At 55.2% G+C, this 20,417-nt stretch overlaps 4 protein-coding genes across 4 annotated transcripts; 3 read left to right on the forward strand and 1 right to left on the reverse strand.

The window, feature by feature from the left end:
* Positions 1 to 1,841: 1,841 nt before the first annotated feature.
* Positions 1,842 to 4,175, forward strand: E0L32_001023 (uncharacterized protein; the record flags this gene model as incomplete). The annotated part of the gene is made up of 1 exon (XM_031132874.1): positions 1,842 to 4,175. The coding sequence occupies one exon, from the start codon at positions 1,842 to 1,844 to the stop codon at positions 4,173 to 4,175; it is 2,334 nt and encodes a 777-aa protein (XP_030992916.1).
* Positions 4,176 to 6,208: 2,033 nt separating this feature from the next.
* E0L32_001024 (uncharacterized protein) lies at positions 6,209 to 9,802 on the reverse strand (the record flags this gene model as incomplete). Its single annotated transcript, XM_031132885.1, has 1 exon — positions 6,209 to 9,802. One exon carries the CDS (start codon positions 9,800 to 9,802, stop codon positions 6,209 to 6,211), a length of 3,594 nt encoding a protein of 1,197 aa, XP_030992917.1.
* Positions 9,803 to 10,581: 779 nt separating this feature from the next.
* E0L32_001025 (uncharacterized protein) lies at positions 10,582 to 12,826 on the forward strand (the record flags this gene model as incomplete). Its single annotated transcript, XM_031132896.1, has 3 exons — positions 10,582 to 11,055; positions 11,258 to 12,712; positions 12,788 to 12,826. 3 exons carry the CDS (start codon positions 10,582 to 10,584, stop codon positions 12,824 to 12,826), a joined length of 1,968 nt encoding a protein of 655 aa, XP_030992918.1.
* A 4,750-nt stretch (positions 12,827 to 17,576) lies between these two features.
* E0L32_001026 (uncharacterized protein) lies at positions 17,577 to 19,919 on the forward strand (the record flags this gene model as incomplete). Its single annotated transcript, XM_031132907.1, has 1 exon — positions 17,577 to 19,919. The coding sequence occupies one exon, from the start codon at positions 17,577 to 17,579 to the stop codon at positions 19,917 to 19,919; it is 2,343 nt and encodes a 780-aa protein (XP_030992919.1).
* Between the last annotated feature and the right edge of the window lie 498 nt (positions 19,920 to 20,417).

The raw sequence follows: 20,417 nt of genomic DNA on the forward strand, positions 1-20,417 counted from the left end.
CCAGGGCCTTCGGTTCCGATCAAGAGCATCACGGGCGGGTGACGAATACGTTAAATATGCATATATGTAATCGGAACGAGGTCAAATGAGAATCGAGCAAACACGTCTGCCTTCGACGAAACGGGTTTCAGTGCTTGCACAGGCGACGCAATGCAGTCCGTCAGCTCAAGAAACGGGACACGGACGACACGTTTTCAGACCGGCGGGTAAATGAGAGACAAGTTGTGGGGGGGTATTGAAGGGGGAGGATTGGAAAGAACATTGAAGCATCGGGTTGAGTTGACAGGGGCGGGCCAAAGAGTGTCCCAGGCGGGCGGGGCCAGTGCAAGAAAAGACCGAGCATGAACTGCAAGTTTGCTCCGTCGGGGACGGAAGTCGGACCTGAAGCGGTTCTCAGGTTACACACACTGTACCGCGTCCTTCCTAGTGCCAATTTTAGTGTCCAGCCCACTTTATGTCTGGCGGTGGTTTCCTCTCGCGCGCCCACACTCCCACTGAGAATGGATGACAAACCCCCGTGACGGTGAGCATGGAGGGAGGCCGTCTGACAAACCCAAACCTGGGTCATCACTCTATTCCGTAACCACAGGAATCCATCCATTGATCAGCGTCTCGAGTGATCGAGTGATGCATTGATCTCGATCCAGAAAGTAGAAGGAGAAAAGAAAATAGCAACAAGAAGGGAGGGAGGAAAAAAAACCTCACATCATAACCCAATCCATCAATACAGTCTAGTCACACCAAGCAAGCACAGCTCAGCGAGGCTGTGAATCACGCCGGCGACCCTTTTTAGACGAGAAGAACTGGAGCGAGAGAGGCAGTGGGCGGACGAGGGAGGCACTGGATGGCCGGGGGGGAAACTCCAATTGCTACTGAGGACCCACTGTCAAGTCCTGAGGATCCCTGGAGGGCCCTGGTGGGTGAGGCGTAGCAGCGGGCTAATCCCCTTTGGGACCGATTTTAGGCAACCACTTTCCAACCAACAACCAAATGTCATCGCTCCCGCTCGCTGGCCCTTCTCTTCAACATCATCCGCTCTCCTTCAACCCATCTCTCCTCCTCTCCTCGTCGTTTTGTCCTCCTTGCCATCTGTCCCTTTCGTCTTTTTTCGCTCCTGAGGCCGCTCCCCCGGACGACAATTTCTGTACCCAGTCCTGGCACGACCTGAGACCGGCTCGCACGGACAAGAGACCAGGGAAACGCAGCCCCCGCTCCTCGTCCGTTCCTCGACCTTCTGCGCCTGTATATCACCCATCACGACACCCACCGCACCACCATTGTCATGCTTCCCTGCTCTTCCATCTAGGGAATTTCCATCGCCATTTGCGTTGTATCCTATTGTTCTGTGTTTGATTCATCGCCGTTGCGCCCAAAGCTTTCATCGGCCTGCTTTGCCGAGCATCATCATCAGCCATCATAAACCTCAGGACTTCCCGAGTCCTTCCGCGTTGGTCACACGCGTAATCTTGACCGACGGTCCTCTTTAAACTAGGACTGACTGGACTGACTGGTAAGGACACTTTCAAACTCGTCGCCGCTTTGGCTCTCCACTCCTCCCCCGTTTCTCTCTCGTCTTCCCGGCCGTCGTCTCTCTTCCCTCTGCCGCCTCCTTTTCCTCCTCCCGCCACACCATTGTCCAATCTGATTTGCTCCTGTGTCGTCACTATCAGACATCTTGAGACACTATTCTGCATTCGGTGTGTGAACAGCTACGCCTGTGACTCACACACCCTCCGGTCCAGCCTTATGAATGCATGAACCAGGACTGACCACGGCTACTCCACAGGCCTCTTCATCCATCGACCATATCATATACAGGACTGTTCGATCCCACCCCCACAATGTCTGGAGCCAACATGTCCTCCAATCCTCGACGGACCCCGGTGACTCGTTCCGGCACTGCGGCTGCCAATGGGTTGACCCTTAAGACCAAGATGGTCCTCAGGAAGGGTGCTACTTTTCATTCTCCTCCTTCCAGCCCTTCTTCAGAGATCTCTCTCCCATTCAGACCTCCACCACTCCCTCGTCGTTCCCAGACCAGTCTGGATGATGTCGTTGATGCTCACCGTCGTCGTGCTGCATTGACCCTAAGCGACTTTGATAAGACCCTTTCCGGATCCAACGGCTCGTCGTCGTCGATTAAAGTATTCCGAGACGAGAGCCTGCCGGTCCCGAGAGGCTTCCTTGACCACGCCGTCACCATGGCCAAGGACAATGACTCTGAGCGGCGCGTCCTGCGTCCGCGTGAAAACACTCGCCGCCCTGCACGATACCACGAGTCCGACAGTGGCCTCGGCACCTCGGTCGCCTCGACATCTGAGAAGCGCGGTGCCAACAAGAAAGAGAAGACCACCTCCATCAAGTCTTCTGCCATCACCCGGTCGGCCGCCGCTGAAGCCGAGCAGCTTCCAGGCCTCAGCCCTCGCGCTACGAACCGGATCTATGAGCACACGCTGAAGCCTCTGCTATCGAAGCCATCGCTCAAGGACTTCCACCCGCTCCTTCTGGAGTGCCCCCGCAAGATCCACAGCAAGGAGATCGTCTGCTTGCGGGATCTTGAGAAGACCCTACTACTAATCGCTCCTGTAAGTGAACTCGAGAAAGACAAAGGCGTTCGGGGAGATACTTATAGGATGTTGTGTTCAAAGGAGAGGACCAAGGTTGCCGAGCTGTATCTCGAATTCTGCATCACCTCGATCCGCTGCATCCAGGCTACTGTGGAATATCTGAGCGACCGCGAGCAGACTCGCCCCAACGACCTCCCTTACACCAACGGCTACTTTATCGACCTGGTTGATCAGATCCGCCAATACGCCCAACAGCTCGCTGACGAGAAGACCAAGCAAACCGACAAGGACGAAAAGATGGATGTTTCCGGGTATGCCTTGAACCCAATTGTGCTGCTTGATACGGAAACGTTGATCACTAACTCGCTGCCTTCCTCCAGCATTGATGAGATCAAGCTCCACGGCGGCATCACCGTCAACGGCCGCCCTGCCGAGCTTGTCCGCATGAAAGACGGCAAGGCGATCTCGCTGGCCACCGGCAAGGTTGTCGAGCTCGAGGAAGACATCAAGGGCGCCATCCGCTTCAAACGCTCTGCCAGCGAGGAGCTCGCGGATGAGGAGGAGATCATGCGCTCCATGGCCCGCCGCAAGAAGAACGCTCCTCCTGAGGAGTACGCCCCCAAGCAGTGCCGCGAGCCTGGTTGCAACAAAGAGTTCAAGCGTCCCTGCGACCTGACCAAGCACGAGAAGACTCACTCTCGTCCCTGGAAGTGCCCAGTCTCTGCCTGCAAGTACCACGAGTACGGCTGGCCCACCGAGAAAGAGCGTGACCGCCATCTCAACGACAAGCACTCGGCCAACCCGCCCATGTACGAGTGCCATTTCAAGCCTTGCCCGTACAAGTCGAAGCGTGAATCGAACTGCAAGCAGCATATGGAGAAGGCCCACGGTTGGCAGTATGTCCGCACCAAGACCAACGGAAAGGCTCGTGCTGGCAGCACCACTGCTTCGCTGCCCACCCCTCAGCTTCAAAACATCCCTACCCCCATCAGCGATCCCAGCGGTGTCAACACTCCTCCACAAGACAACGCGTTCATGCCGCTCTATGGGAACCTCGACTTCCCCACGTACATTCCTGACGATGCATTTGGCGCGCTCAACTTGCCGCAGGACATTCACCTTGACTACTCGCCCATTGACAACGCTACCCCTTCGACTGAGTCGAGCCTGGACCATAGTTCGGCTTATGATATGGGCGGCGATTTTACGTTGTATGAAGACATCTATGCTGCTCACGCGCAGCTCCCCACCACTTCCAACAATATTTACACCAAAGCCATGGCTCAGGATTTCGCCGCTTTCTCGGCGGCTGAGCTCTGCCAGCCGCAGCCTGCCCCTCACATCTCACCCACTGGCCAGGGTAATGCTATGCTTTTCACACCTGCGTCCATGGCCGATGTGGACGAGGGGTTCGACGAGTTCCCTTCGACTGGCAACAATGGTGATTTCATCCTCTTCCCAGCCACTGATCTGAGCAAGACGACCAACTACGACGGGCTTTTTGATGAGATCCCCAGCATGGCTGCGGGCTATTCTCAGCCCACGTCGCAGACCCTGCTCTCCATGGACTGGCAGTCGGACTACAACAACTTCCCTCAGCATCATTAAGAAGCTTCACACCTGTTAGAACAGACAAGCCTGAGCTGGTCATGATTTTATGATACAATTTTGATGAGAAATACAATGGGATGATTTCTATCGGTCTGAAGCTGGAACGGGTTTGATGGGATGAAACAAGCCAGGATTGGCAGTCAGATGGACATGGTCGGTCATGAACACCGGGACGTTGCATCTTCAGATTGTGAAACCTTTTCATTCTCTGTCTCAGTTCACACGGATCTTTTCACTGCTCTTTACGACTTTTGCTCTCTGCCGTTCGTCTGCTGGAACCAGGATGCAACGTTGAATTTGGCTTCAGATTGATGAGCTCGAGGAAGAATTTCAGGAAGGAACCTTTGGATAATACTGAAGACGTGGGAATCGGTAGACACAGTCCTCTCTCATGTGCAAAATGAATTGAGCATTATATAACAAACCACCTTGCATCGTGTCATCTCGTGCTGTGTCGACGATATCAATCCATGCAAGAGGCATACTCGGTCACCACATTAGTTAGATAACACGCCGACACGACAATAGATTTTGGCGTATTCACTACAGTCAGTCTCAACACCCGTTTGCTCATTCTCTTCATGAAGCGCAAGAACACTGAAACCTTGCACGTCCTCATCCACTCGTGCAGACGTGATTGCCCCGGTTGACAACGGATGGCTGCCTAATGAACATGCGAGTTTCGTGGAAGTGTGCAGGTGTAGGGTGGGGGAGACCCAATTGATTGATCCATTGACAGCAAGTCTTCAGGCGTGACAGGGAAGCAGCGACTGGGGAGGCGTGCTGTGGGGTGGGGCTCCTCAGCCGCGGCCCGTCCGCCTTCCGCCCTTGGGAGTTTTTAGTTTGTCAACGTGCAAAAATTCTCGACTGCAAAGTCTCCCATCTCTCAATCCTCCATCACTCATCGCACGAAGAGATCGGATACCCTTTTCGCGGTGCCCTTGGAGGGGTTGTCCCTCCTCGAGTGGGGTTTCGTATGCTGTTGCCTAATGCCCTTTCTTGTTGTTTTTTCTCGGACCTAGCTGGCGTCGGGTGTCTGCTCCTGCCTGTGAAGGGCGTCTACAGCAACTGCTGATCCGTCCCCATTGGGAGTTAACTCCCTGACACCCTTCTCGTCACCCATATCACGGTATGTCATGAAGTTCTTTTGCCTTTCTCTTTCCTGTGCATCTTACACGTCCCCGTCTCCATGTTACCCGGATTTTCCATGCTATCTCTTGCTTTGGCCGAGCATGGACTCTGTTTCTCCTTCACCATTCCTTCCGTGCCAACACCCAAGTGGACAACAAACACACCCGTATGATGAGATTAAACTTGCAACCCTCCTGCAACATCTTAATAGGAAGAGCCGTCTGAGACTGTCTCCGGCCCGGAGTCGGGGCTTGAAGGGCGGGGGGGATTCTTCCCCTCCTCCTCCTTGTTCCTGCCCGGCCCTTCGTGCTGCTTCTCGTCGTTGAGACCCAACCCACCTTGGCCTACACCAAACGCCTGCATCGTCATATGCTTGCCGGGGCTGGTGAAGTTTAGTTGGGGACGCGGGAGGCGGTGGGGATGGTTATGCTTAGAAATGGGGTTTCTGAAGGGTGTTTTTCTCTCTGCTTTTTTTGTCTTTGCTTCTCGGGATCGCTCGCTCGGTCAGAGGTGGACAACACGTATGTGTGCTGACGTGCATGAACCATCATAGATACGGGGGATCTGTTAGTGGATGTCGTGAGAGAATCTCGTGTAGAGTCTCTGCCTGCATGGGATTCGCGTGGGGTTAGGTAAGTTTGCATAGTTCGTTCCGATGGCATCAGGTGGAGGTGATCGGACGCCTGAATTGCCTCATGATCTTCACCGAGATGGGTCGATGACTTGAATTGTCAAATACTACTTTGTTCTGTACAATACGCTTGTCATTACTCGTCCGATACTATAGACATTTCCAGCTCACTGTGATCCTCGTGCTCTGCCCATTTTATGCCAACCCTGCGTAATCAACCCCCTAGAGTTACATTGTCATGTCATGCGCCATTCGTAGTTCTTCCGCCTTAATCACTATCGGAATCGGAGAGTACAGCAGTTCGCCTCTTTTGCCTCCCCGGTCGAGCGCGGACCTCCTCTTCCTCTTCGTCAGTCTGAGCGGCCCGATTACTGCTCGTCCTCCCGACAAGCTCGCTGATGTCGGGCATGTCATCGTCGCTCTCCTGCGTCTGCGTAAGGCGCAGAGGCACGTAGTACCTACCCTCCTCCTCCTCCTCCTCTTCCTCATCCACCACCGCCGAACCCGCGCCCACTTTAGCCTTCTTCCTCGGATGTGGATGATGGTGGCGATTACTAGGCAGCGACGGCAGGGAAGAGGAGGGCGGCGGCGACGTGGCGATGCGGCTGCTGGTCATCATCATCTCGACGCTCGCGCTGTCGTCGGCGATGAAGTCGAGCAGGTCGGCGCCGCTGTCGGAGCCGTCGCTCTCGTAGTTGTCGCTCGTGCGCATGCAGTCGTCGCCCGCGCGCTCCTCGAAGTCGTCTGCGGCGGACCGGCCGCCGCCGCGGCCGCCGCGCCCTCGACCCCTGCCCCTGCCCCTGCCTCTGCCTCTGCCTCTGGTGATCGCGCCGCCTCTGTTGGTGGCCCCGCGAGGTCGGCCGCGGCCGCGGGGGGCGGGTAGGTCGGGTGTTGCGGCTGGGTTGTCGCTGGCTTCGTCTTCGTCCTCTTCTTCTTCTTCTTCTTCGTCGTCGTCGTCGTCGTCATCGTCGTCGTCGCCTTCGATGAAGGGGTTGCGGACGCGTTTTTGAGCGGGTCGTTGTTTGGGCCTGGTTTGCTTGGGCCGGCCTCTTGCCTTTGCTGGTTTCGCGGTGGTGGTTGTGGGTACTATCGTACCTTCGTGATCCTCGTCCTCGTCTTCTGAGTGCCCATCTCTTGATGGTGAGATGGAGTATGTCCTGCGTCTCTTTCTGGAAGAAGACGTCGGCTCTGCGGAATGATCACCCCCGTTATCGGAAGGATCATCTGACGCATCCGCAAATCGAGGTACAGGTAGTGCTCTGTACCCGCTTGCGTCTTCCTTGACCGGCGTCCGGGAGTACCGTGGCGAGAGAGCATGCGGCGCTCCGAGCAGTTTGAACAACTTGACGCATCGTCGCGTGTACGCTCCATGCTTCAATTTCACCGTCGCTCTCAGTGTGCGTTGCATCTTTGGGTGTGCCGCCATGTTAGGGGGCCCAATCTCTTCGTGATCAGAGGACCTGAAGGGGAGGTCTCTGTAGAGTCTGTTGAGCGCGTCTGTCTGCACACTGTCGAGCAACACCGACGACAGCGCTGGCTTGTCGACGATAAAGTCGGTCTCAACCGGCTCGGGGGTTTTGGCTCTTGCAGCGCGAGCAGCAGCAGCAGCAGCAGCAGCAGCAGCAGCAGCAGCAGGAGCAGGACGGCCGAAACTGGAAGCCTTCATGAATCCCGTCTCTACCCCATCCGGCATGTGGAACTTCTTTGCCGACGCCTTTTTCTTCTTTGCTCGCGCGCCGGATCTCCTCGGCTCCGGTAATTCTGAAGTCTGCGTGTTCTCGATCGGAATCTCGACAAACCTCTGATCGACCTCCGGCCGTGCGTCCCTAGGCACGATCCTTGAGGACAGATCATGGCGGAAGGTAAATCGACTGCCGTCCGAGATGTATTTTTGCATTTGAGCGTAGTTGTCCTGTGCCTCTGCAAACTTGTCCTCCTCTTTTCCTTTCATCAGCAGTAAGATGATGTTGCCTGCCCGTTTTCTTCCCGTACGGCCCATGCGCTGCAGCATACGGATCGGAGATGCCGAAGCATCGTAGCAGACGATGAGGTCGACCTGTCCAATGTCGAGACCCTCTTCACCGATGGAAGTTGCGACAAGGACATTGAAGCTCCCGTTACGGAACCTTTCAATAGTCTCGATCTGTTGCTTCTGTTTCATACCTTCGCTGCGTTTCGAATCCGCCTGACCAACGAAGATCGACGCACTGATGAGAGGTTTGTGCTTATTTAATGTCTTGACGATCTCTTCTGCGCTGTCTCGAAACTCGCTGAAGACAATCGCCCTGGTGTTTGACCCTTCGCCGGCGTCCATGAAGTGGTTCAGGAGGTGGTCACAGAGATACGTGACTTTCGGGTGGCTGACGAACCCGTCGATACGCAGCCATTTCTCGACAGTGTCCATCATCTCTTGGAAGTTGGGGTCCTTGATCAGCTGGCGTTTGTATTTCGAACCTTTCTCGCCTTTCTCTTCTGTGGAGCTCCTGAATTCAACGAGGTTGTCGAAAAAGGGTTTGATGCCGTGGAAATTCAGGAGCTTGATGGAGTGCGCCAGGCTCTGGAGTATGGCGAAGATCGACATGATCATGAACTTCATGCCCTGATTCATGTTCCTACCAGCTCGGTTCATCCAGTCGGCACGGGTCTTCATAAGACCGTACGTGGTCATGGCCATAGGATCACGACCCCAGTAGATGTTCTGCTGGCTGAGCTTGTCCACGATTGGCTTCAGTGCTTTTGAAAAGAGGTCGCGGATGTGAAGTATATCATCCGATGGCTCCAGAACGACACGCTCTAACTGCCGCGAGTGGACGTATTGACGGATGTCGATGGACTCCTCGGTCCGAATCTCCACATGGGAAATGCCAAGATTGTCAATGATATCCTGGACTCCCTCGACCGTTGATCCGGGTGTGGCAGTCAGGGCGAGCACGCGGAAGCTTTTCGAGAATCTTCGGATGAACTCTATCACTTTGACGTAGGCGTAATCGCCCGTTGCGCGATGAGCTTCGTCGATGACGAGAAGCACGATAGACTTTGGGTCCGCATATCCTCGTCCCAGGTCGTTCTGAAGTGTCTGCGGGGTCATAAAGAACAATCTCCGGCTCGCCCATTCGTCTTCGCGCAGGGCGGGTGCCGTTTCTCCGGTGAGCAACGTCGCCTGCGATCTGGGAATACCCGCAACGTTCAAGCAAGCCTCGACTTGCTGGGCAGCAAGCGGCTTGGTAGGCGCTACGAAAACAATCTTTGCGTCCTTCGTCCAGCGGTAGTAATTCAGCATTATCGTGGCTGCGATGAAGGTCTTTCCTAGACCTGTGGGCAGTGCGACCAGAGTGTTGTTGAACAACCCATTTTTGACGATGCTGAACTGGTAGTCTCGTGTTGGGCCAAGATTAGTTGGGTAGACCCAGGTCTTCAAGGCTTCGTGATCAAGAGCATGGTGCGAGGGCGCTTCCGGTGGCAGGTCGGCTCGAAAGACCCTGTTGCTATTGAGCTGTGATGGGGTCGGCTCCTCATCTCTGATAGTCTGTCCCCAGAGCGTGGTTTGACGGAAGGCCTGCTGCGTCCCTGATCTCAAAGTGCCACTAGTAGACCGAGGTAGATTGTTCACGGTTGCCGGCCGTGGTGCTGGCGAGCTGTCAAATGCATCGGACGGCAGTTCATCCAAGTCAATCGTTCGAGAAGCTGGCCGTGTAGCATTGGTTTTGGGGGTTCGACGGCTCTGGGCTACTAGGGAAGTAGCCTTTGTCTGCATGGATCTAGCCGAGCTCAACACTGGCGGTACCCTTTCAGGTGCAGGATGATCCAGTGCCAGCATCAGGTCCTCATCCGCGAGATCGCATCCATAGTCGTCGTCCTCCATGATCTGCGGGACTTCTGGTGAGGCGTGTTGGTCACATAGCTGGTTCAATGGCGATGCTCGGCAGTTCTTATGCTCGCCGTCAGGGCCAGTGCGAGTAGGAGCGTCGTTGTCCGTCTCATAAAGTCGGGTTGATGATAGTCCATCTCATTGGGCAATCCACTTAACGCGTCTTGGGCGCGAGGGACGCGCAGCTGGCGCCGCTCCGTCACCAGCTCACATGATTGTGGCAGCCTAACTATGGATTTGGTGACTCAGGCATCCGGATTAGTCATGAATCAGGCACCCCCTCGTGGCTGCCTTGGCTTCTGTCAAATCCTGGTCGGTGCGAAGTGGGGCAACCAATGCTAAACAATGCTCGTCATTGCTTTGTCTTCGGGCCCTTTGTAGCCTTAATTTGTTGATCTGCCGCAAACAGTAGAGATTCTTTATTCTCCCTCTCTCACATCCTCGTCGGCCGACTAGAAAAAGGACACGGGTGCAGAGTGTATTGCGTGCCGGATTTCTACGTAGCGCATTCTTCGAAGCGCACTCCTCAAGTCCTCGGCTCCTTTCATCACTCCATCTTTAACTTTTCCTCCCCTTGCCCTTGACAGCGCATCCGGCACGTCACATTCCAAAGGCTACGAGCTTCTCATTCGCGTTACTACCTCAACACGATCATCTCTGACACGATCTCGAGCGTTGGACAACCTTCATTCGGAGAGCCTTCATTCGAACAACTCTCTCTCTTCCCTTTCGCCCTCCACGATCTCTCTGCGCCTTGGCCCTCGCCAGCCGATATGGCTCCTCCCACCGGCCCGCGCAACCCCACAACCACCCAGAGCAGAAATACTAGAAGCACTACCCGCGGTACTGCCAACACCAAGGGCGCAGGAATCTCGAAACGTCGATCTGGACCGAGTCGAATCGATAGAGATGGCGACCTGACGATGGGAGCCGTTCCCGCGCCCAACGGCGACAACAAGAAGTCAGCCACTGGTCGTGGACGATCAGGCCCGAGGACAACACGGCAGAAGGCCGTCGCCGCAGCCGAACAGAAGATTGTCAGGCATCTTGGTGGCGCCGGTTCCGACCTCGCCGCGCGTATATCCGACCTACCAAAGAAGAAAGTGCCGGTCAGAAAGGTTTTCAAAGTCCTCGGGCTAGACAAGAGCAAGGCCGCCAACAACTCCGACCGAGGAGAACGGTCGGCACTGGAATTCTTGGAGAAAAAGGCATCTCATATCGGCGGGCGAAAAGTCACAATCGTAAAGGTATGTATGCAAAATCCCATCCACCAAGGATGCGGGAAAGTCCGAAGCGAAGTCAAAAGGTCCGCACTCGTTATCAAGCCTTTCAGCAAGCAAACGAGAGACAAATCACCTCACCTACAGCCGCTCCTGGTTATCCCGTTGTCCCGCAAAGGTCCCGCCATTCTGAATCAAGGTCACCACAGCCTTGCTAACTTACATGCAGTCACACCTCGACCGTGACTTTACTCTCTTCATCATGATCAACGAACAGGACGCCGACGAAATCATCAAAGTGAACAACTTTCAGTTCGCCGGATCGACGCTCATCATCGGTGAGGTCGATGGCGGCTGGCCCTCTCACTGGAATCGAGAAATGAAGTCCAAACCAGGTCTTTCAGCAGACACCAAGGAGCGCAAGGCCCAACTACAGCAAGTTCTGGGTCAGCGGTACAATATCGAGAGGAAACTCCTTGATCTCTCCGCCCTTGGACAAGATCCCATTCTCATCGGCATGGGTTATCTTGAGGACAAGGAGAGAGCCGAGAAGACCTTCAAGGTGCTCATGGCTATCTGCGATGAGACCTTCCCCACAGCAAAGGCAAAGCGTGAAGCAGTCGAGAGCGTTAGCCTCGCGAACAACAGCATCGACTGGGTGGGCCAGGTATTCGCTCTGGCAGAGACATTCCCAGATCTGAAACACCTCGACCTAAGCGGAAACCAGTTCAACTCTCTGAAGAGTCTCGGTCGCTGGCGTGGACAGTTCCGCGACCTCGAAACGCTTCTTCTCAACGAGAACCCTATTCAAGTCGCCGAGCCCAACCACCAAGCCGAGGTGCTCGAGTGGTTCCCGAAGTTGACAACCCTGAGCAACGTTCAAGTCCGAACACCCGAACAAATCGCTGCTATGGAAGCTGCCAAGGCTGCCTCGCGTCCGTCTCCATTACCACAACATGGTGCCGATTTCCGCGATCAAAGTGGCATTGCAGAGGCGTTCTTGACGCAGTTCATTCCAATGTATGACTCTGACCGAACGCAGCTGGCATCATTCTGCTACGATGAGACCAGCACCTTCTCCCTCAGCGTTACAACCCATACGCCTCGGAATCAGGGTGAAGCAGTCCTACCTTGGGCCGCCTACTTGAGATATTCTCGCAACCTCACAAAAATCACCCACACCGCTGCTCGTGTACAGCGTCTTGTGCGAGGTGCGAAAATGATCAGCGAGATGTGGAAAACACTCCCGGTCACTAAGCATCCCGACCTGAAGACCGAGTTCGGCAAATACATTGTCGACTGCCACCCGCTCTCTGGCATTCCCGACCCTTCCGGCAATAGCCCGATGGGTGTCGACGGCCTGATCATCTCTTTGCACGGCGAATTCGAAGAAATCGACCCATCGAGTGGGAAGACAGGCAAGCGAAGTTTCACACGAACTTTCGTCCTCGGCCCTGGTGCCCCTGGCCAGAGTCCCATCCGTGTTGTCAGCGACCTCCTCTCGCTGAGAGCACACAGCCCGGTGCCGCAAGCCACTCCGACTTCAAGCGAGATGGAGCAGAAACAGCAGATGGTTGCCGAGCTATCCAAACAAACCAACATGAACCCACAATACTCGGAGATGTGTCTGAACGAAGTAGGATGGGACTTCACAAAGGCACTGGCTAAATTCGCCGAGATTAGAGTAAGTCCAGTTCTAAACTGTCTTGGCATCTTCTAAACATCGAATACACCCTTCTAACTAACTTTTTCTTTACAGCCAAATCTCGGACCAGAGGTCTTTATGGCGACAGCTTAGGGAGCGAGCAGCTTCAGCAGGAGGAGGACATCCAGGCACATTCGCTGGTTGTCTGTGGACGGCGGAAAGTGTGGTATTGTCAAGAAACATCGGCACAGGAATTCAATTTGACGGCTACGAGTCTTGCATTTCGGCATCTAGCGGGAGTTGGGAGGGGATTGTCATCGTGACTTGACCTGCTTTTTTGCAGTTTGTTCAAGGGTTCCGGAAGGATGCTTATACCAATTTGAGATTGATCAAGCTCAGCGTTTTGGCTTCTCAAGAGAAGTGGAAGCGGGTTACGAAATATAATTATTAGAGAGAAGGGAAGGGAAACTCGGGACGGATCAGCGCGGGATTAGATGTTGGCAAGGCCACAGCTTCCAGCCGCTGATAATAAAACAAACCAAAACACAGGACTTGTGTCTAAGCAAAGATAAAATCCGGAGCGAGCCATTGCGTGATTTTGTGTTGTCGTGAGCTGCAGAGCACATGCTGAACTGACGGCGCTTGCTCTGTGAATAGCTGATGGGAGATATCCCTCTTTTGATGTCAACGACTCTTTGATGTCAACGACATTGGGCAGTGTTGACTCTAGGCTCAACGGCCAATCCCCAACTTTAATGTGACAAGATCTTCGACCGTAGATCGATGCATGACTGGCCCTGCGAGGCTGAGAGCGCTAAGGTTGACAGGAAGACGATCCAAGATGATCTCTTCCCTTCTCCATCGGCACTTGCTCATCGAATGCCGCGCGCTTCCCCATCGGCCCTGGCCAGGGGATTTCAGCATCGTGGGCCTCACTCCATTCCCGGTACCAGCTGGCCAGGCAGCCCCAAGTGCCCGGTCAGCTTTCACGTGTGAATGGGAACCGCCGAGCCCTTCTTTGGGATCCTCCTCCGAAGGGCTGGACGAGACGGGTCACTTTGACAGCCCGGCGCTTACACGCACCGATCGGCCCCCCCACCACCATCCATGGACATCAAATATTCTCTTCATCCCATCTCATCTTGTTCATCTGAAAGAAGCATCCTCAGCCAGTCATCCCATCTGCAAATCACACAGCCCTTTCTGGGGGGGTGGCTTGCAGGCGGGATATCTTGCATCTCACAATCGGGGCTTTTCTGCAAAGAATAGCTGAGGAGTGGTGTGTAGGCGAGACGCCAACACAAATGTTCTCAAAATAGAGCCCCGATATCCAATACCCCGAGACTGCTGTACATTTTATTCTAATCGCTTTACGCGGTTTGCTGTCGTGACGTGATGGCCATTCATAGATTCCCAGGGTTCTGGTAATACTGCGGCGTAGACTGAGTAAGCTACCTGTTTCTTTACTCGTTCTGAGGATTGCTTGACAGAGGCGGTGACGAAGGAGATTGTTATACCCTGAGTTGCTATTTTCAGAGTCCTGACACAAGCCTGGACCAACACTAGAAAACACTCCGTACGTCTGCAGGATGACGAGAGAGAGGCTATCCCTGTCGTGAACACACACACCATCGAGTCCTGACAGCTCAAAACGACAAACAAATCTTGATAGAACAATTATAGCAACCCCGTTTCAAGCCCAAAACACTTGACGGCTCACCTTGGATGGGCCGGGCTGTTTCCACCGAGCCAGGGATGGGTAACGTGGTCCAGCTAGAACAAACTAAAAGTGAACTTTGCTTTACGCCTTGCTTCCGGCGGCGAGACTCTAGAGTAGCTTAGGTAGCTAGGTATCTTTAAGGAAGAGGGTCGAATTCACCCCTTGATAGGGCTTTTGCAAAGACCGTGGAGGTTGTACATAAGGCCGGAAATAAACCATCTCTCTCCACAAGTAGGAAGTGAGAAAGAACCGCGGTGTAGTCTGTGAAATGGAAATCATCATCAATAGCCATGTGAAAAATGTGACACGACGTCATCGCTATTCCCCAGAAAAGGTCCTGGCCGTGAATAACAAGATTGGCAGGTCTCGTGTAAAGCGGAACTCTGTGGTGGTGATCGCAATCTTTGTCGTGTTCTGGAGGGGCAGCATCTCGGCCCGGCAAGCCAGCCAGGCCCTAGCCGCTAGGACCGATGACGATCGCCAGGTGGATGCAAGGCATGAGAGAATCTTTTCCATCTCGGTTTTCTAAAGTCTGTCTAATTGCTTTTCACGATACCTAGCTGGACGGATCGGGCATCTGGCCTCACTGACATCACAGGTGCGAAGCGCCGGCGGTGAGCCAGTGATATCCCTTACCTGCAGGCGCGCGATACAACTGGTTGCAGCTCAACAAGTGCCCAAAAGAACACACAACCACAGGCACGACGATCGGAGGGAACAAACAGAGACACTTGACAGGTGAGCCGGCGAATGGGGAGCCAAGGAGCGAGCCCAAGAGGGTCGCTTCTCGGTGGTCCAGGCACAGCGCGCTAGTCCAGGGGGGTTGACCATGGCGCGTTTCAGGCAGAGAGGACAGGGCCCATTGCGGCGGAGCTAACCCTTCTTGCCTTTGAAGGCACCTACCTACCACCCCGGACAGCGCAAAACAGTGGGGAGTCCTTTCTTTGCGGGGCGCTATGTCCCAAGTGCTGGGCGGATTTAGCAGGAGAAACAAGCTCGCGATTCTGGAGCGTTGAGTCTCCTGACAGCATTCCAATGCCAGTACTGGGTTTGGGTTCAGAGGCTTGCTGGTATGGGAATCAACTCGAGTAGCGTGTTCTTGCCATCACTTCTATTACGCGGTGACGCGCTGGCTGGCAAGCGTCGTCGAAGGCGTGATAACACATTCTTGTTTTTTTTTCTTTTTTGCCCGGGGCAGGGTGTCGTATCGCATAGCATCTCCCCCCGGCCTTTTTATATGAGCTGGGGAATCGTGCTTGATGCCATTGCCAGACCATGCCACAGGTCCCATGCCGACGAACCAGTACCTTCCCAGCCCCAGTTACGACCGCGGGGCAAGGAGAGTGAAAAATCCTTGGACAGACGCTTGCACCAAGCCTGAAAACTAGTTATCCCCAAAAAGGACACTCAGGATGCTGCGATGATGCCCTGCGCGGTGGCACCGCATTGGCATCGTCCCGCCCGTTCTTCAGTCCTGTTCCCCTCCAGCTGAGCGCCGCAAGAGCAATATCAACCAGAATCAAGCCGAGCCGTCGAGGAACGCGGACATCCGTCCATGTAATTTCTCTTGTATTCTCGTGGGCGTTATGGCTGACCTTTGTGCGGCTTTGTGCACGGGTTCGATTGGTCTGCAGCGGGTTGCGAGATGTCCTTGTGCCTGAGACGCGCCCCACTCACCCCCTTTTCCTTTTTCCTTCTGACTGGAAGTGAGCAGAAGGTGCAGCGTGCATCCACCCAGCCACCGTCCAATCCTGGCCAACCCCTGGCAAGGTACCATTCCACGGGGCAGGTACCCCGCCCGACACGCCAATCTGAGTGCGCTGCCGCCCATTCTTCTCGTATCCTGGCGGCACGAAGATACCTGGACGTGGGAAATAGCGTCCCCTACCTGGAGGCATTGGGGGCTGCCATTCGCTGGGAGAACCCTGTGGCTATCCTTGTCTGTCCCATCCCTGTCCCTGGTCGCCTGTGCCCGTCTTCCCGCACCCCTGTAACCACCCTTTCCCTCGTGGAACCGTTTGGCTCGGACGAGAGTGAGCAGCTGTGCCTCTCCAACAAGTCTCATCCGCCGTGTTGCGCCTCGCTCGCTCGCCCGCCGCCGTTGTCCTCGTTCCTCTCGTCTTCTTGCGGGAGGCCATGGGTCAATGGTTGTGCATGTAGTTACTTTTGCAGACGGCCTCGCGTACCTGTGCATGTGTGTGTGCCTCTCTTTGTCCGTGGCAGTGTACCTACCCCGGCGTTGGTCTTTCCACTCCTCCTTCTCGCGCGCTCTCTCGGTTTCTCCCTTTGCCTCTCTCGCCTCTTCTAGATCCTAGATTCTCTCGACCCTGCTCCTCCATACGGAGTATCTTCTTGCAGGAATGATCCCGTGTGCTTGACGTTCTTGCATCAGGACGCTACAAGTACTTCCTTCCAGCAACAACAAACCAACCCCGGCTTGTCGTCCCACGAGGGGACCCCCCCTATATCATCCACCCTATTAAACTCGACAGGGGATCATTGGGGCTCACGACACGCTCAAAGAGATTAGCCAAAGCACAGAGCGAACCACTCAGTGTTGGGCTCCGCTGCACCAACCCCGGACCTGCGACACCAAGCCCGTCAGGAGATCAGGGCTGTTGTTTCCTTTTCCTCCCTCCTCCACCACCCTCCCTCCTTGGGGATCTACCTATCATTCCGAGCCACGGAAACGTTTTCTGCTGTTGTTGGACAAACAGCAAAAAGTTTGTTCTGTAGATCATTCCTGCTTGCTCGACAAGGGGCCGGTCCTCACCCTTTCTCACCTTGCTTGCTATCCGAGTAGCTCTTCCTCTTGCATTTGCACTCGGCAGACAGCACCACGGGCGCGGGTGCCGACGACCACGACGACGACGACAAACCGCTCGCCTGTCCCTTCTCTTCGACTCCGGATTGCCATTTACTCGTCTTTCTGCAGCGTCGGCAAGCAATCGCGGCAACAGGTCTTGCACTGTCTCCGGCACAGACGAGCGAACGAACCCCCCTTTTTCAGCAGACGCACTTCCGAGAACCGCACGACAGCTTGGTTGGATCGACATGCTGTCGCAGTGATACTCGCTTTCAGTCAATCGACGACATCCTCACTCCTGAGGTGGAGGTATTCCCAACTCTGAACATCCTCGACCCGGACTGGATCACGACCACGACAGACGCTCAATAGACGCCATGTCTCTCCCGAAGCCCGTTGTCCCTCTGGACAACATTTGTTCGGTCATTTTTCAAAATACCCTTTACACATTCTCCGCGGGAGTCCTTCAGTCTCTGGAGCTGGTGCCAGGCGCCAACTGGACACAACTCGCGACCGGTGAGCCGGTGAAGGGAGGTGCCTGTGTCGGTTCGACCAACGCAGACCAGGCTGGGTTCTGGGTCGTCGGCGGTACTGGAGCTAGCCCTGACTACAAGGGCCTTCAGAAGTTTACCTACTCGACTAAGAAATGGGAGAGCATAAAGCCTTCGACCAACGACTTGCAGGGAAGGCTCGGGCACGGAGCGGCATATCTGACCAATACGAACAGTATCGTGGTCTACGCCGGCGTCCAGGGCGGAGCTCCGGGCGCTTCATCACAGACCTTTACCGTCTCTGCGTCAGCTCCGTACGGTACTTGGTCGGTGCCAATGCCGGCGAATGCACCTCTCCCCGCGCTGAACCCCATGTTGCTCCCCTGGACGGCTTCACAGGTCGTCCTGGTTGGCGGGAGTGCCGAGAAGCGGCTCATGCTCTTCGATTCGGGCAGCGGATGGATTGAGTCGGGTGCCACATTGGCGGCACCGCTGGCTAAAGACGTCAGCGTCATGAAGTCCGTCGTGATGACGGGCGATGACAACTCGAAACACCTCTTGACCTTTGACATGAGCGTATCACCCAACCAGGTTACGAGAAGTGTCTTGATCGATGGAAAGGGTCTTCCCGTCCACAACTCAGGAATTATCGTAGCAAGATCGGAGGACAAGGAGAGCCGACACAGGAGCCGGCGAAACTCGAGGAGGCAAGCCAAGTCTCTCACTTCAGGCGACTGGCCGAAGTATAACGCGACCCTCGCCCCGACGGCGACTAGGAGCAACTTTGCCCTGGCCCAAGACTCCAGTGGTCTGGTAGTCGCTGCTGGCGGAAACCCCGAGGATATTCTGTGCATGTTTGACGCTCGCACAAACAGCTGGCAGAACGCCTCGGCTGAACTCGCGGATCAGAAAGTCTTCGCGCAGTCGATCTCGTCCAGCTCATCTTCTACGACCTCCACCAGCTCCTCGGCCTCTTCAACGACGACCTCTGCTCTTTTGACCTCATCTTCAACCGTTCCCGCATCCACTTCTGCTACCCCGACCCCGACGGCATCAGAGACCGTTGCTCCCGTCGCTGCGGCTTCAACAAGCGGTATGATGTCGGCGAACACGATGCTCGGCATCGTTCTTGGATCAATTGGTGGTCTCGGCGCGATTCTTCTCATCATCTACATCTGCATCCGGAGGCGACGCGCAAAGAGGCAGAACTTTGCTGCTGCCGGACACAACCGCCGTTCAAGCGGCGCCTCTTCGGGCGAGAAGGACGGATTTGGCTTTGCAAATGACATCCACCCTCCGGGTCCACGCGGCACGTATCGGGGCGGGCACCAGCAGCAGGGCTCTGAGAACTCGTTCTCGTCCATGGCCATCCTCATGAACAACGTCAACCAGAACAAGAGCGGCCTGGGGAGAAACAACAGCAAGGAATCGAAGCGCAGCTCAACGAGCAGCATCTTCAACAAGGCGTTCAAGAGCACTATCAGCAAGCCTATCCCGCAAATGGCCGAGCAAAACTATACTACCTCGCCAACGCGGTCCGCGCCCAGGGAAGAGAGAGGGGTTGTGTTTGGCGCGGACGTGGCCCAGCCTCGTCCTGCCGCCAACCGGGCTGACCCTCAGGATGGCACAAGACGGTCTTCCGGCTGGAACCGCTACTGGTCCGGCGGCAGCGCCCTAAATATACTTGGATTCGGCAATGGGAACGGGAACGCTAACAGCGCATCGAAGCACTCCACGGTGCTCAGCGACGAGAGCAGTCAGTACTCGAACCAGCATCGCATCACCCAGGACTCTGCCACGGTCCCGCCGCTGCAGATCCCGCCTGTGATGCCGGAGGCGAAGCCGCAGTTCAGTCGCGTGAACTCGGGCTCGCCAACCATCTCCCGATATGATCCCGGTGCTCTGGCCATGGACGGAATGCGCGGCCACATTGAGCGGCCCAGCAGCGGGGTCTCGAGCTTGTCGGCGTACTCGAGCGGCATACCCGCCAGTGTCCACGAGGCCTGGGACCCGACGTCCGTTACGGACTCGAAGCCGTGGGGCACGGAACGGGCGCCTAGCAGCGCGTATAGTGGAAACAGCTTCACTACTCCGCTGGCGCCGGCGTCTGCCTCTAACAACGCCAAGCCGGCCGCTCCCTCGGGTGTCAGCCGACAGCCCCAGCTTGCCATGGCCGCCACGTCCTCTGACATGAGCTGGTTGAACCTAGGAGATCAGACGCGCATTTGAACGGAAGCGTGAAGAAGAGAACCCTACACCCATGATTGACTCGATGTCATGACCCTACGAGAAAAGACAGATGCGCAACGCGCCACAGCATTGTTATACTTCCATACACTCCTTGAACCAACCTTGACATATAACCCGGGGCTTTGAACAGCAGCTCTGGAAGGCCTCCTTTTTTCGGTTTCATGACGACGGATTCAACCTAATGATGACAAACCTTGATACCCCGGCGCATGTACCACGAGAGGCCGATTAGACAAATCAGTCACACCCTCCCTTGCAAAGAGCCCAGTGCTCGCCATGGAAAAAGCAAGACCTTTTTCGACAACCAAGGCTTCCGGCAAGATCCTCTCTCTCACCCTGAGATACCACCAGAATATGCACATACACACAACAACACCAACCCTCGACCAAGATCTAAAGACGGGGCCACTATCACTGCCTCGGCTATTTCTTACACCACTTTTTCCGTCCTTTTGCGATGCATCTTCTTGTACATGC

This window comes from Thyridium curvatum (genome assembly GCF_004353045.1).
Source record: "Thyridium curvatum strain D216 chromosome Unknown NODE_4_length_842636_cov_84.159710, whole genome shotgun sequence".
Taxonomy (NCBI): domain Eukaryota; kingdom Fungi; phylum Ascomycota; class Sordariomycetes; order Thyridiales; family Thyridiaceae; genus Thyridium; species Thyridium curvatum.